Genomic DNA, 16,327 nt, shown 5'->3' with positions numbered 1-16,327 from the left:
GAGAGGTTGGGAGAGAAGTCGTCAGTGAGTACAAATGTGTTTGTATTGGTGTACAACGTACAAATAATCAAGGTGCCAACAACTCAGCCTTGACGGGGGACACTAGTCAGCAGGACATGCTTGATCAATCTCAACATTGGGAGCTATTGTAAACATATGTGGAATCCACATTGCCATGATTAATGACTTTGTTCACCTAAGCGGAATTGAAAAGTGATGTCGTTACTTTCCACCTATAATAATGCATTCTAACGCCGATATGGAATTTATCACGACGCATGCACATGCTTTGCTAGGTAGCACAAAAGATCGACCTATCGTGGAAAATTTTCAAGGAACTTGTGTCGTATGACTTATTTGACATACGTTCTTATAATGTTTTCTGCCTAGATGTAAAGTTTATGCTAAATTTATATAAGTATTTGAAGCAGTTGAAATTAGATATTGAATAGAAGGAGTCACCCAAAATGATTTCTAACATAATGGTATGTCCTCGATGAAAGACCTGCCTCTTTTTTGAGGGTATATGCATGGTTGTGTGACCAAACATAATTGAATAGATCATAATGATTATGAAAATGAAGATGCCACATTCATACAACGAGAGATTTTTCCCTTCCCAAAGCTTTGACCTTATGTCTCCTCCCATCCTCCTCATCATTTTTTTTTTGAAGCATGACTGTGAGGCAAAAAGCCCCACAACAAATTTTATTGAATTTATAAAGTCTTATATACAGAACTAAGAGACAAAAGCTAAAAAAACTAAAAGCTAAAAGCTAGGATGGAAAAGCCTCTAAGGTAGCGACATAATCCATCTGAGAAGACTATCTCTATGCTTGGCCTTAATTCTATACTGCAACCAAGTGATCTCCCATGCAAATTTAGCCTTCCACCTACTGAAAGACACATTCTCTTATCTAAAAATTCTAACATTTCTGCTCATGTTATTATTCAGTCGTATGTTGATCCTATATGTTTATTTCTCTCACTACCCTTCATAACCGCCATACTATGCATTATAACTCTCTGGGGGTATTGTTTAGTTTGATTTCTCCGCACAAGTAATTGACGAGGACCGTGGAGTTCTGTTGACTGCTGAGTACATTGATTGTCTTTCGGGATCATAGTGTGTGCATGTTCTCATCTTATTGTCCTTGAACATACTGTGATCAGATTGTCATGCGTTATATCTTTTAGTATTTTTACACAGCTTGATTCATCAATGTGGAGAAATGTGGAAAGACATAACAACAATTGATGGTTTTGTGATTGAGTAATTTTGTGGCAATTTTTCACTTGCTCTTAGTGATTATTTATTATTTATATTGAACTTTATTACTTTTTAAAAAACTTTATTTGTCAACATATTATCCTAAATAAACAATAAATTTTCGATTCAACTACATAGCGATTCTAGTAACTTTTAAGGTGAAACATTATATATTAGGGCTCTAGCATCTACAACTGCTAATGTTGTTGTGCCAAGTCAACCCATTTTACACCCACGGTCATATTTGTTTTTCAATGAATTTTCGAGACATTTCCTCTTAAGAACATATTTCGTTTAGTTGAATCTATTTGAAGATTAAGAAATAAAGAACAGCAATATCTAGCTAGAACCAAGTTTTCTTCCCAAGTATCATGCTTAAAAGGTTACCAGTTAATTTTAGATATATTGTATTTACATGTGTGTAACGATTGAGAAATAAAGAACTATCCCCTCCGATCCACGAGGTTGTCTAAGATATCTCAAAATTTGGATGTCTCAAATTTTGTATCCAGATACATCTAAATTTTTAACAAGTTTCATACAACCTTCGTGAAATAGAGGAGGTACAATGTCTAGCTAGAACAATTGAGACGCGTACGTGTACACGTACTAGACGGAACGGCAATTTCCAACGGTGCCTTCCGCACGCAATGAATGGAAAAGCCATCACTTGCGTCTCCGATTGATTGGCTCCGTGCAGGGGATGCAGCTCGGAGTCTGATCACACACAGGAGTCATGTGATCATCAGCGAGTGCCATCATCGTCGCTGCTCGTAGGTACTCCGTACATATTACAGGCACATCTAGCTACCATTCAAAAAAAAAAAACAGGCACCTCTAGCTGCTACCATGTGGCAGGCGGGTACGGCACTGCCAAGTGCCAACCACCGGCCGGCTTAATATCCACAGCCGTTGCTTTCAAAATTCATCGTATCACCGAGGTTACCTGGAGGCTGCTAGTGGTCTCTCTGTGATATGCGAGTGAAGTGGTAGCAGTAGAGGAGTAGTACTTTGGTTGTGATGAAGTACGTACGTTGGGTTGGGTGATTGGGCGTGTCGCTTTCGTCTTCTGGATCGAGACTGGCGATCATCAGGGAGGAAGGATGGCGAATGATGGTGCCGACCGGCTGGCCGGGCTATGATTGATTTTTGATGGTGACGGCAGGTAGAGATAGGTATTGTAGCACATCAATCAATCAATCTACGACGGAATGCGTGTCATTCGTGGCATCAGGACGGGACAGCAGTGGTTCAAAAGCAGTTGATGACAGCCCAAGTTACCTGCGCGTGCAGCCGGTTGGAGCACCATATCAGAAAACATTGACCACAAGGCCTGACTGAGGAACAGCAGATGACGGTGGAGGAAGCAACCCGAGCAGCCCAGGAACTGCACCGGTCCATGTGAGGATGAGATGCAACCGCTCGGCTGTCAGAAATCAGTATACCAGCAATGCAGGCACCTGGGAAAAGAGTTGCCTGCCAACCTCCCAAACCGGAGACCTCCAGCTGAGCTCCAACACGAATGTGACAGAGTTCCAAAATGACTGGTGAGAGGCGGAGCACTGGAGAAGGTACTGAAACTTTCTGACAGTTAAATTTACATCTAAGCAAGGTGCTGCTAGCCTCGCCAAAACAGCAGAGTAAAACCAGCAAGTACAACAACAGCAGCATTCTACCCATCTGAATCTGATAGTTACACTGCATGAGCCTTTTGTTGCCACTATAATCTGAAGCCTATATTGGAACCCTATACAGGATAAGATTAACGAGCCCACATGAATTGCTTCGCAGAATGTACATGGGGAAAGCCAACAAGAGAAAAATGAATCGTCAGGATGCCTAGTCGATCTGGTATTCTGGTAGAGTGCGGAGAATGGGAGCTTCAAATGCTGAAGGACACAATGCTTCATCCATTCGTCCATCCTGCTTACAAGGAGAATAAACATGGTCAGATACCTGGCTGAGTGCCAGATGGACAAAGAAATGTTACAGGGAGGCAAATCAGTGAATTTGCCAACTTGATGATTTCATGAGACATGAAATAGGTGTTTAACGTGGAAAGGATGATGTAAATGGAAGGCAAATCAACAAAGGAACACCGATTGCTCCAATGCTTCCACATGATATCAACTTCAAATACCACTCGAATAGAAGACATCAATGCGCCCATAATGTTAACATAAATCACTTATAGCATAAAAACTAATGAAACTGAACAGTGCTCAGTTGGTTCGAGCGCACGTCTGTGAACTCGCACACCTGCGTTCGAGCCCATAATGGTAACACAAATCATTTATAGTACTCCCTCTGTCCCGTAAAAAGCTGCGCGCTGGAGTTTTTTCACCTGAGAATTCCCGTCCTCCCGTCACCATCCCCAAATGCCCATTTCTTCCCGTCACAATCGCCGGTCAATCTCAGCGGTCTCCTGACGCCACGCGACCACCGCCCTGGATCCACCTCATCCTCCGCTCTGGATCCCATGGCGTGTAAGATTTTGTCGGAAGCCCCACCACAAACCCTAGAACAGGCTCCCGCAAGGCCCATTTTTCGGATCAAAAATGGATTCTTACTGGTCGGCGGCTCAGAGTTGGGAAACCGCCTTCCTTCCGCTGCTGCCCAGCCGCCGCGACAGGCTTACGCGCCTCGCCCATGCTGCGACACCGTGTGCCGCTCCAGGGCCACGACGCAGACGTTCCAGGGCCGCCGTGTGCCGTTCTTCCTCGCCGCTCGCCTCCGCTCCATCCTGGCCGCCGCGTGCCCCTCTTCCTCGCCCCTCGCCTCCGCTCCATCCTGGACGCCACGTGCCGCTATTCCTTGCCCCTCGCCTCCACTCCAAGATCGAGGAGCTTTTGTTCTTCGCCACTCGCCTCCGCTCCATCCTGGCCGCCTCGGCATGCGCCTCCAGCCCAAAGGTTTGGAATTTCTCGTCATGTGTACCCCCGTACACGAAGGTGAGGAATTTACTAGTCTGCAATTTGATTCACATTCGTATGCTTGCTGCAATGGTGTGTTCCCGATTCCGAAGGTGAGGAATTTACACGCATTTGATTTAGTTGTTCACACAAGGTTGTGGCTCCACTTAGTTTAGAACTACTGTGCAGTTTTGATTTTGAGAGTTCATTCTCTGATCATAGAAACTGCTTCATCATTCATCACACTGAACTGGGATAAAATGTGGACTATGTTGTTTGCCATATGATTCAGAGCAGTTTGGGTACCTCAAGGCACATGTCTTATGGTAGCCTTGCGATCTCATCCGCTCTCAGTTGTAGTAAGAGCATCTCTAACAGAGCCCGTAAAAGTGCAAACCGAAAAACTCGAGTTCAGTCTTTCGAAAACGTGTTTACGGGTCGCAAAACAGCTGGCACGGAACAGACCCTGTAAACTAAAACTGAAAAACAGAATAATCGAAACATCTTCTTTGCAGGAACTATCAGCACCACCGCCCCGCACGGCCGCCGCCCTAGCAACAAATCACCTGCGCGCAGGCCGAGCTGCCGAGCGATGGAATTGTGCGGCCGCTGCCCAAGCAAGAAATCACCTAGCTGCGACCTGCGAGCGATGGAATGTGCGGCCCGCGCAAGAAATCACCTAACTGCTAGTGCATGCGCACACACGCATCTGCGAAGCATGCGCCCAGGCCTAGCGCGACCTGCGCGTCCGCGCACAAGCAAGAAATCACCTAGCTAGCAAGTTAATCCACCACCCAACTAGCTATGGAATCGTGAATCAATCGGAATTAGTCTATATCGAGAAGATTTGCCGAGAATTAACATAGACATGATTGGAATTGGAGCAGGTTGAAAGGATGTTTAATCGTCGTCGAATAATTTTAGCATTTTAGCAAAACAGCCAGAAATCGGCGGTTGGAGGTGATTGTACGGACGGCGGCGCTAGAGAAGTCCGTTCAGTTTTGGGCCTGTAAACCACCCTTTGGTCTGTATTAGTAGGGGTCGAGTCTAAACTTTTTCGGGCCCCTGAACAAGTTTTTCGGGCCGGACGGCGAGTTCAGACTCTGTTCTGCGCCACTTTCGATCTGAACCCGTAAATCGGCCTAAAAAATACGGTTCCGGCGTGGTTTACGGGCTCTGCTAGAGATGCTCTAAGGGTATATAGACTTATTTTAAGGTTCTTGTGCTCTACTTTGTTGTCTATAATTCTTTTGGTATCATGGCTAAGTGCGGGATTGCCTTGTGTAAAACTAAGAGTAGAAAACTTGACGCATGGTTGCAGTCTGCCATCGAGGGAGATATGAAGCTGAGGGTGGTCGTCATGGACGGCGAGGCTGCACGGAGAGGAGCACCGCCAAGGAGAAGCTCTGTGAGTAGTGAGTACACCCTGGACGACTCTGAGTAGTGAATGGCTCTTTTCTTATTGCCATGCTTATTTGTGATGATAATGGAACTTGGCTATCTTACTTTTAATTGTACACATTACTTGATGACCCTCATGTGATAGTTAGCTACACATTGTCCACTTATTAAATTGCAAACTGTAAAATGATGTTTTCTGAATATTGTTTATCAAACAAAGCTCCCTGGATATTGTTTATCAAACAAAGCTCTCTGAATGTAGACGAGGAGAGGCGGGCAAGCAGGAGCTGCAGAGGAGCAGGCCGAGCAGGAGAAGCCGGCGAGCAGGAGCTTCAGTAGGAGCTGCGAAGGAGCAACTGTGAGCTGCCGAGGAGCACAATGAGCTACCAAGGAGCGGCGAGCTGTGGAGGATCACATCAAACTGCTGAGGAGGGCTGAGACACGAGCACCGCGAGGACGTGGAGCTCGGCACTCGCAAACAGCAGTGCAACGATCGACCGAGGAGCACAAAGGGAGGTTCCGACGATCTGTCGGAGCTGTGGGCACTCCCGGACGAGCTGCCGGAGAGACCAGACGAGCTGCCGGATGATTTGCGGCCTCATCCGCAAAGTGGTCAATCAGCGGCCTCGGAGAGGTCGGAGGCGTGCTGGAGCAGGACGACGATCTGCCGGAGTTGTGGACGGCGGCGGACCGGTGACAGCGAGGGAGCTGCGCAGGCCTCCGACGAGCAGAAGCTGAATGCAGGCGGAGGCGGTGCGATCCTGCGCATGGGATCGCGTGGGTTCAAGAGTTGATCATGGGAGGGCAGGCGTCCGCACTAAGGCGGAGCTACGCACAGATCGCGGACCGCTGGAGGATTCGCTAGTGCGCTGATCACGGGCGGAGTGGAGGATTCAACTGCGCTGATCGCAGGCAGGCGGGAGGAAAGGGATCTCCGCCGGCAGGCGCGGCCAGAATTTTCAATTTTGAGTTGGCTAGATTTCAGATGGATTAATTCCATGTGGATTGATTTGCAATTTGTAAATCGTATAGAGCCCGCGCAGCTTATTTCGGTACGGAGGGAGCATAAAAATTAATGAGAACTGAGCAGCGGTTGGCCAGGGCACACACCTGAGAGCCCGCCCACCCGCGTTCAAGGCACAGCCTCTGCAGGTGCCACACTTCTACCTAACAATATACAGTTAAGGGAGGGAACTTCCCCCTTTAACAACATTTTAAGGTATAGATTTAACACTGTTATTTCTATAGCAGTATACCTATCACTTTTTGCCTATTACTAAGAACATGATAAATCAACTAGAGAACTTAAGTTTCAGTCTTAACTAGACTTCCTACAGCTGTACTTTCGACAATTTTGGCCTATTGCTGAGATCATGATAAACCCAGTAGAGAGAGCTTAGTGTGACTTAGTGTGAATCTTAGCTAGACAGTTCTGTATAACGATATCATCACAACAGAGAAGGAACATGTTCAATGTTCTCCCCTTTTCTGCAAGAAATATTCAACACACGCAAATAGGGTTTAAAGAAAAATTGAGGCTCACCTTGCGCGTCATGAGTAAGTGCAATACCACCAAAAATGAGCCGCTTGTACTGATGAAATGTCCCAGTCAGTGCATAATCTCACAGTGCAAACTGGATCACAAGTTCTGGCTAGAAACCATCGGAAGGAAATGGTACCCAAATATTCCCTATGTCAGTGTCAGACCTACCGAGAATATTAACCATAATAAAAGTTGTCCTGTCATAATAAATAGCTCCAACACTGCGATCATCAGGTCAGCATATTTCCCTAAGGAGATGACCAAAATATGATGTATCCACAAAACTATATCTTCCTTCTGCAGATTCTTATTACTGGGTTGCATCACCAATGTAATTATGTAATATCCTATAGCACAAAATTAGCTGTCAGGTAGCTCAACAACCCAAACTAATCAGAAAGTCTCTACCAAAGCACCAGAGCAGTATAAGCTCACAGAAATTCATCCTACAATGCACTTTCATTTGGCATATCCTATAAAGTTAATATATGCTCAGAGAAACCTGAAGGTCCATCTCATGTTCAGCGGGAAGAACAGCATCCTCGGGACTGCCCTTGGACTGCAAAGCAATAGATTCCTTCACTGAATCATTTTCTGATGTCATGATCATGGCTTCATTACTAGATACGCTAGTGTTGAACTGCTCAACTAGAAAACCATCTGCACATGTTACTGGAGTAAATTTGCCATTTTGAGCACTATGAAGCTCTTTTAGGTTTTTATGACCATCAAGATCATTTAGACTGTTCTGATTACCAAGCTCTTTTTGGTAGTTACAATTATCAAGCTCTTCCATGCTATTATGAATGTCAGGCTTCTTTAAATGGCCATCAAGCTTGTCCAAACTGTTGTGATTATCAAGCTCTTTCAGAATTTGTGTTTTTCCAGAGGCAAAGTTGCTGCTGTCTTCAGTAGTTCCAAACTCTTCTGGGCCGTCCCCATTGTCAACATCTTTCACATTACTATCACAGCCAAGTTCACTAAGAAAATTAAGATCAACACGCTCTTTATCACCCCAGTGGTTGTCAAGCTCTTTCAGACTAATATGATCATGAGGACCATTCTCACTGCTATGACTGTCAAGCTCTTCCATCTTGTTGCAACTGTCCGGTTCTTTTAACCAATTAGAATCATCGAGCTGTTTCTCGGTACTATGGCTGCCTGGCTCTTTCAGATCATTAGAATTCTCAAGCACTTCCAAACAAATACGATCACCAACCTGTTTCTCAATGTTATTACCATGGAGCTCCTCAATGTTATTGTGAAGCTCTTTTAGACCATCGGAAGTGCGCAGATGTTTAGGACCATTGTGGTCCTCGTCCTCTATAGACATGTCAATGTCGTCCTCCTTATCTGATTGATCCTCAACAATCATATCAGCTTGTGCATAAGGACAAACAGGAATAGCTCTCAGACGGCATGCATGGCACTTGAAGCCCACGAGTTTATTGACATTTTCTATGGTGATCGAATAGATATCACCATGGAACCAATCTGCAGGGAAGAACAAATGGAATTGGATTTACAATATGCAAACTGTGAAAGTACATGGCATTACAGAGCCAACATATGGAATTCCAGAAACAAGTTTGTCTTGCTAAAACTTAAGCCTCGCTAGAATTTTTAGGCCATGCATTTGTCAAGTGAACAAGTAGAAGTTTGTTCTAAAGATCACAAATATACATAGGATGAAGTAAACCTTTTTCTTTTGAAACATACCATGAAAGTAAACTTATCTTACCTTCGCAATTCTCACAAGCAATATAAATGGCATCTCCACTGTAGCATTTGTTACAAAGACGGCAAACTGGACTGGTTTCTGAAATCTTGACATCCTCGGATGGAAAAACAACTCTTGCTTTCCTGAAACTTGTTGCCTGCTCATCATCTGTGTTATGTGTCAATCGAAGGCCATCTAACCAGTACGAATAATGCAAAGCTGTCCTCTTCCTCTTACGGCAGCTTGCAGGCTTAGATCTACCTGAGTTGCCTATCATGTACTTATTATACAACCGTTTTGATATACGTTTTGCCGGTTCACTCTTGGGCTCATTTGATGCTTGACTGTCAGGCACCTTTACAGATTCATTCTTAGACACAGTCAATAGATTCTTTCTAAGCCGACCATGCTTCCCATTCTTCCGGACAGCTTTCTTCTTGAGGTTGATAACTATCTGGTTTCTTCTTCTTAAACTCTTTCGTGGTTGCGTCTTTTGCTTCTTTTTCGGAGAGCTCTTCTTCGATCCTGCCTTTTTCTGGGGGGACTTCATTGGCGGGACCTTTTCAGCTAGGCACTTGTTGCAAACATAGACAGTATCCACGGCCCCTCTAGGAACATTGAAATGTTTTCTATGGAAAAGTGCTGCATATAATGAGAGAATATTGCAGCTGAGTCCCAGTATAACTCCAAACATCAATATTCAAAGTAAAAGGCCAAAGTTAATGGTTAACGATCGATCACCAAAGAAATTCCTAACAATTGATCAAACTTTTTATCATGAGTACATAGAGCAGGGTCCACAAAATTAAGATGGCACATCCCATACATAATAAACACAATAATTTAAAGGTTGCATTTTTTCAACAGACTTGAGGGCTATACTAACGCATATGTAGCAAGAAAAGTGTCTATGTAATTGGACATACCTTCACAATACCGACAGTTCACAGCTTCCCTGTTTGAATGAGGGAAAGAGTCAGATAACTTGCCAAAAACAATATATCATTGAACAAAACACAAAATATACAGGCAAAACTGAGAACAAGCTGCAGAAGCTACTGAAATGTATTTTAAAGTACTCCCTCCGATACATATAACTTGTCGCTAGTATGGATGTATCTAGAACTAAAATGTATCTCGATACATCCATATTAGCAACAATTAATATGGATCGGAGGGAGTATATGTCATTACACAGAGTCAAAATGCTGAAATCTGGTTCCTATACCAACAACCTTTGCCAAAGTATTGGCCAAATATGATTAAGATTTAAAACTGTTGGGTTCGTACAGGAATATCACCATCAGCTAGGCTTGCCAATAGTACTACATACCACAAGAGTTTGGAAACACAAGATTGTAGGAAGGTGCATATGGAGGGATATAATTACCACGTAAGAAATCAAAATACTAATAACAAACTTAGCAAATCCAGTCATTTAAGAAATTTATTACTTTCTTTAGATACTTCCTCTTGTTACATAATACAGAGCTATTATCTAAAAAAAAACTGTATACAAAAGCAGACATAAATAGTTGAGCAAAATTTAACTGACTCAGTGTACTTAATCAGCAAGACATGCAAAAGAACAAGCACCATGGCGAAATCCTGAATGCATTACACGAATGTGGATAAGGAAAGAGCTGACTTTCTTTTCTAGCCAACTACGAAAACAAGGTAAGTCATGAAATGGTGAAAGCAAAGTTAATTGCAATTGATTACTGCACGGTCATGTATGCCCTATAGGCTATACTTGCTTTCTGGAGATGACAAAAGATTAGATTTTGCAGGCATAGTTATTTAACCATGGAATTGGCCTACTGCAGTTTGTCAGCAAGTAACAAACCATGGTATTGTTTTCCAACAAAATAATCCAAATATAAACAAAAACTGAGCCACTCTAATACTTATAGGTTCGCAGGAGTTCAATAAAATTCGCCAGCTTTTGCTAGTAGGCACGAAAATTTGATTCAGTGAGTGTTCTGAGTGGGGAAATGCAATGAACTGTTATACACTTGCTTTATATGAACAGAAAAATAATTGACTTATTTCCATACCTGTCAATTACTGTTTTATAACACTGACCACAAAGCCTGTTGGGTCGCTTTTTAGCTTTCTCTAGGAGGTCATCAAACACTGATCTTTTTGGCTTTTTGGGTCCGAAACCACTCATGTTCTTAGGAAGATCATCTTTGTCTATCTTTTTCAGTGAGCGAGTGATTCCTTTGGCTTCATATGCCTTCAAAAGGCTCAGAGGGACATGACTTTCACTCAACCAGTACCTGTTCCTCTCGCTGGAGGGCTCCTCAAGTTTTATTCCATGTTTAGCAACAACAGGAGGAATATTCTCCCTCTTTCCAAAATCAAGTAGATATTCTATATTTGTTGCTTCTATGCGTTTCCTGCGAATTATAACTTTCTTGAAAAGCCTTGCTATTTTCTGGGTTTCCTTTGTTGAAGTGGCAGAATAGAGAGTGCTCAATATCTCAGTCCACTTGATATTCAATTCAAGCTCTTTAATCTGAAGGTACATAAAGAACAATTCAGTGACCAATTTTATTGATCACTTTCCAAGATAGAGAAGATATTACCTGCAGAATGAGCTGGGACACATTTTGTGCCATTTCCACGGCAGCTCGCCAAGCTATGTATTTGAGCCTCCTGGCAAACTGTGAACCCTCAGGATACACTATAGTGGGAATTTTCTTGCGCCCAGCTGAGACATACAAGATAAAAAAAAGGTTTAATACATCGGAAAACAGCATATCTGGAAGCTGACAGAAGATTGGAGATACAACCTTGCCGAGCACATTTGCTGGCCAATGACTGAGGCAACCTCTTCCAATGAAACACTTGACGAGACAATGTTCCACCCCTCCACCAATAAACACCAACATCACGAGAGTCAACTTTAAGCTCAACATTAAGTGGCTTCTTTCCTGGCTTTCTAGCAATTGCATCTCCTAGAGATTTATTGGATGAACGGACCAAGATATGAGCTGCAGACCCAACAACTTCAACAGAGTCTGCTGGTTTTTGCCAATCTCCTGAGAAGGCAACACGTCGCAGACTGGACTCTAACTGCAGAGTAATAGGAAATAATCATGAAAGGGTTTAGTACATACAGATTAAATAAAGCTGTTAACAAAGAAAAAACATTCAACGAGTTATACCATGAGAAGAGGCTGCTTTAGTGACGATACATCTGAAGCCATCAGAACTGCCTTACGCCAATAAATGCTATATTGCGGATTTTTCCATGGACCAGATAGCAAACCGTTCAGACGTTCTTCAATTGACAAAATGTTATGTGTAGCAAGGACAATATGACTTTCCTGATTCTTTTCTGACAAAAGACCAACAGCACATGGTTTAGTACTCTCCATACACTTAACATCAGTAACTCTGAAAACGCAATCAGTACCACCACTGATCTGGCAGGAGTTACACCAGCCACATTTTTCTTTTAGAAGCTCCGCGGATAACTTTTTATCAGTCAGTGCAAAAATATTAACATGTTTCTTGCATATTGTTTTTAGCCGAAAGGAAACTGCATCCTGACCAAGCTTCTTTCCTTCCACATTCTCAGAAAGCTTGAGCTTTAACTCTGCAGCAGCCGCTGCTGCTATTTGACCAAAACTGTAGTAGTTTATATACCTAGCAGGGTCAGAATGGAGACAATAATCACTTATTTCTTTTTGAGGTGACAGACCTTTTTGGTTCTCCGCAGACAAACCATTAGCATGTAAGCAAACATCATCTTGCTGAGAATTGCAGCTATCCTTGTTGGCACTAGAGGCGTTACATTGAGATGCTCCGTTTGGCTTCTCATTTTGGTGTGCGGCATCTTGATCTGAATTTAAGGTGCAAACTTTCTCTGAATCCAACTGTTGAGAGGAACCATCCTTAACTCTCATACACTGTCCACGTTCATGAGGTTGTTTCATTGATGAGTGCCTGCAGTCTGTCCCATTTTCAGAGGTACTACATTCCTTGCTATTCTCATATCGCCCGTTATTATTAGATGTTTCAGTTGCCATATCCCGGAATAAAGAGATCACATTTACGATTGAATTGTACGAATGATGACATGGAATTAACACTGTTACAAGGGAATGAAGATCAATCTGACCATAATAATGGCATGGAGAGTCCGCATCACATGAATCAACCCTGCAAGTTAATAAGGTGATATATTTGTTAATGCATCAACCAACCATTCAACTGTAGTGCGAACATATAGAATTAAATTCTCAAGGTAAACAAAAAATCACATCTCTGCAATATATGAGTATTTCAAAAAAAAAAACTGTAAGCCTTGATCAATGAGTCGACAAACTGAAATGCATCTGATGTTGTTAAACCAGAGTATTGCATGTATTCCCATGCTTTATCCCAGAAATTGTGAAGTTACTTTTCCTATTATCAATAAATAAATAAATATGAGAACCCATATCTGCAGGAAAGCACAATTGACAAATCTGCAAATTCATCGAGAAGATCAGAACTCACTGACACATAAGCACAGGGAGATCTGTCGCCAACAAATGGAATTAATGTAATGGAGAAATAAATAGCACAAATCAGGTAGATGAAGTGCAAGGGAATGGGAGCTGGATATGCAGTGAAAAATACTGCAAATGCAAGCTTTTAATCTGAATGCATATATGACATAAATCCTATGTGGAAATGTAATACAGAATTCAACAACTGATGGATAATGTCATGGTACACTCGCACAAAATGGAACTCAAGCATACAACTATGACAAATATTTTGACTAGTTTTTCATTAGGAGCCTAAGCAATCACATCAGGGCTAAGGAACTATCAGAATGATGTACACATCAGAAGACCAAAAGAGAAAGTCTATACGTATTGACTTACACCAAAAGATAGCCACAGGTGCCGAAGTATAGTCGTCCATGTGGATCGGTTCCCAGAACCTCTGCTCCTCTGACAAGCTTTGACATATTTCTGGATCCATTACTCTTCTGCATCGAACACTCGGGGCAATACCAATCTCCTTGAGGCAACAGATCCTCCACCACCCCCACACATTTCGAGTGGAAAGCTGAAGGACAGCCATCACAGCATAGCAGGTTGCCGTCCATACCACAGAGATAGCACTCATCACTGTTACCATCATCCACATCATCAGAGCCTTCAAGAGGCACAGAAGGGTCCGCTAGGGCCTTGACAGAAGAAACTCTCCTTTTTCTTCTTACGCCGGTAATTCTATAGCTGTCGTCATTTCCATCTAACTCAGACATCCGTGAACCAAGTTCAGAACGGATAGCCTCGATCTCAATAACATCATCGCAGAGCGAGCGCAGCAGCTCAAGTTTCACGGTCGCTGGCTGCCTATAGTACTCTGTGTCCAGCATTAGATCTGTAAGCTTCACACCATACCTCAGTTCTGAACCCCGGGTCAGTAAGTACTCGGCAAGGTAGATTGGCCATGTTGCTAGGTCTAGAAGTTCCCAGTTGAGATTCCTGTCAAATTTACAGTAGATAATTTTAAAAAAATGAGCCTAGAACCTGTAAGCTTATCTGAAAACTGTAAGGAATCAAAGACTCGTCATACCTGATACAGTGTATTGCCGGAGGGTCTCCTTCATGCGCGAGATCTTCCAAGTGGCTCTTGAGCGAGCGGAGCAAAGCGAAATGCACCCAGTCGATCAAGGGGTTGACGTGCACGCACCGCAGCGCAGACACGAACGCGTCCAGCGCGAACGGGCTCAGGAAAAGCTGCTTGCTAAACGACCTCAAGCAGGAGTAGACCTGGAAGACGTCGAGGACAGGGAGGCCTTCCAAGTCCAGGCCCTGCGACGACGGCGGCAGCTCCGGCTTCGGCGGCATCCTGTCCGCCGCCGCCGCGGCGTCCTCCAAATCCCTCGCGACCGAGCGGTACCGGCCGCTCCCGCTCGCGCGCTGCCGCTTCCTGCTGGACTGCTGCGGCGTGGCAGCAGCAATCTGGACCGGGGACATGGAGTCGGCGGCGGGCGAGGTCTCGGCGGCCGCAGCCTCCATCTCGGCGGCCAATGCCGCCGCCTTGGCCTGCCTCGCGCTCCGACGGACTGGCCTGGAAGATTCCGGATCAGGGTCGACCCTCCGCTTCTTCGAGAGCCCATCTACAGCCGCTGACGGGGTCGCGAGCACATCCCCATTCGAGAGCACATCTATAGCCGCGGATTCCCCTAATAATAACACAGAAACGGTCCCCTGTGGGGAGGAGGAGTCCTCGTCCCCGCGCCTCCGCTTCTTAGGGCGCTTCCCGGCGGACCCCCCGGGGGTCTCGGGCTGCGGCGGCATGGGGGCGCCGACGAGGATGGAGGCCATCTCGTCGGCGTCGACCTCCTCGGAGTCGCCGTCGTCGTAGAGCACGCGGAAGTAGCCGGCCTGGGCGTCGTAGGACTCGACGACGCCGGAGAAGAGGCCGAAGCCCGGGAAGGCCTTCCTCACGGCCCGCCCCACCAGGTCCGCCATGGCGCAGCCCCGCCGGCGGCGGCGGCTCCGCGAATCCCTAGGGTTCGCAGGGCGGGGGGGCCGGCGCGGCGGCGGATCAGGGCGGATCCCTAGGGTTCCGGGCGGATCGGGCGGGGGATTTGGGGTTTGGGCTTGCTGGGCGCGTGCGAGGCCGGATTCTGGTTCCGTCGGGAGGAAGGAGGTGGGGAGAACGAGGAAGGGAGGCTCGCGTGGTTATATTGTGGTTTGGCCTTGTTCAGAGGACTTTCAGTTCAGTTCCAGCAGTGTGTCTGTGTATGTGATCCTAGACGCGATGGCGTTTTTTGGGAGGGAAAATGCAGATTTGCTCTCAACCACAGCACTCTCCCTAGTGTGATTTGAAAAGAAATGGGGTTTGCCATTCCTGCCATCGTACCTCTAGTTGGGCTTCAAGAGGGTGAAGTGTACGATGTCATGTTTCCCATAGCAAACCATGAGTTGTACCCAAGTAAAACCAAGTGCTGCCTACGATGGGTGTCCCTTGAAAGATTGTACCAACCATTGTTGACAAGGTTCACCGATGTGCGCCGAGAGAATGGGTTGGTTTCGAACAAATGGTGTGTGATAATGGTTTCTCTTTTTTTGTGCGGAAAACATTGGGGGCAAGCCGGCAATAAACCTTGTGTTTGGTGAGGCGACATGTCCCATAATAACTATTAGAACATAAGAGTTCATAGCATGGGGCTCAAATTATCTTGTCTACATGATGGCACGATGCCTTTGAACTTCATCTTTACACCGGGGTAAAACCTTGATGTGTAAATCTGGCCAAAATGCATCTAAGTTGGATTGTTTGATTTTAGATCTCCGTCTAGGATCATGGGATGGACCATAAGCATCAGTAGACGCAAGATCCATCAATGAAGATACACTTTACTACTACATCAACAATAAGAAAAGGGCTAGTCGTGGTAAAAAAAAAAGGAAAAGCGAAGGCGGGGAGAAGAAGATAGAGATGGGAGGGGAAGGTCCAAA

At 44.7% G+C, this 16,327-nt stretch overlaps 1 protein-coding gene across 1 annotated transcript; it reads right to left on the bottom strand.

Moving 5' to 3' along the window:
• Positions 1–2,833: 2,833 nt before the first annotated feature.
• Positions 2,834–15,505, bottom strand: LOC127331743 (DDT domain-containing protein PTM). The gene is made up of 10 exons (XM_051357928.2): positions 14,433–15,505; positions 13,733–14,341; positions 12,020–13,019; positions 11,645–11,927; positions 11,438–11,562; positions 10,904–11,367; positions 9,773–9,801; positions 8,868–9,488; positions 7,127–8,620; positions 2,834–3,193 (listed from the first exon to the last, which is right to left on the bottom strand). The coding sequence occupies exons 1-9, from the start codon at positions 15,332–15,334 to the stop codon at positions 7,608–7,610; spliced, it is 5,046 nt and encodes a 1,681-aa protein (XP_051213888.1). The 5' UTR covers positions 15,335–15,505; the 3' UTR covers positions 2,834–3,193; positions 7,127–7,607.
• Positions 15,506–16,327: the final 822 nt, after the last annotated feature.

Source organism: Lolium perenne, chromosome 2 (genome assembly GCF_019359855.2).
Source record: "Lolium perenne isolate Kyuss_39 chromosome 2, Kyuss_2.0, whole genome shotgun sequence".
Taxonomy (NCBI): Eukaryota; Viridiplantae; Streptophyta; class Magnoliopsida; order Poales; family Poaceae; genus Lolium; species Lolium perenne.
Note: the sequence above shows the minus strand (reverse complement) of the source record. Positions and strands in the feature narration are given on the sequence as shown.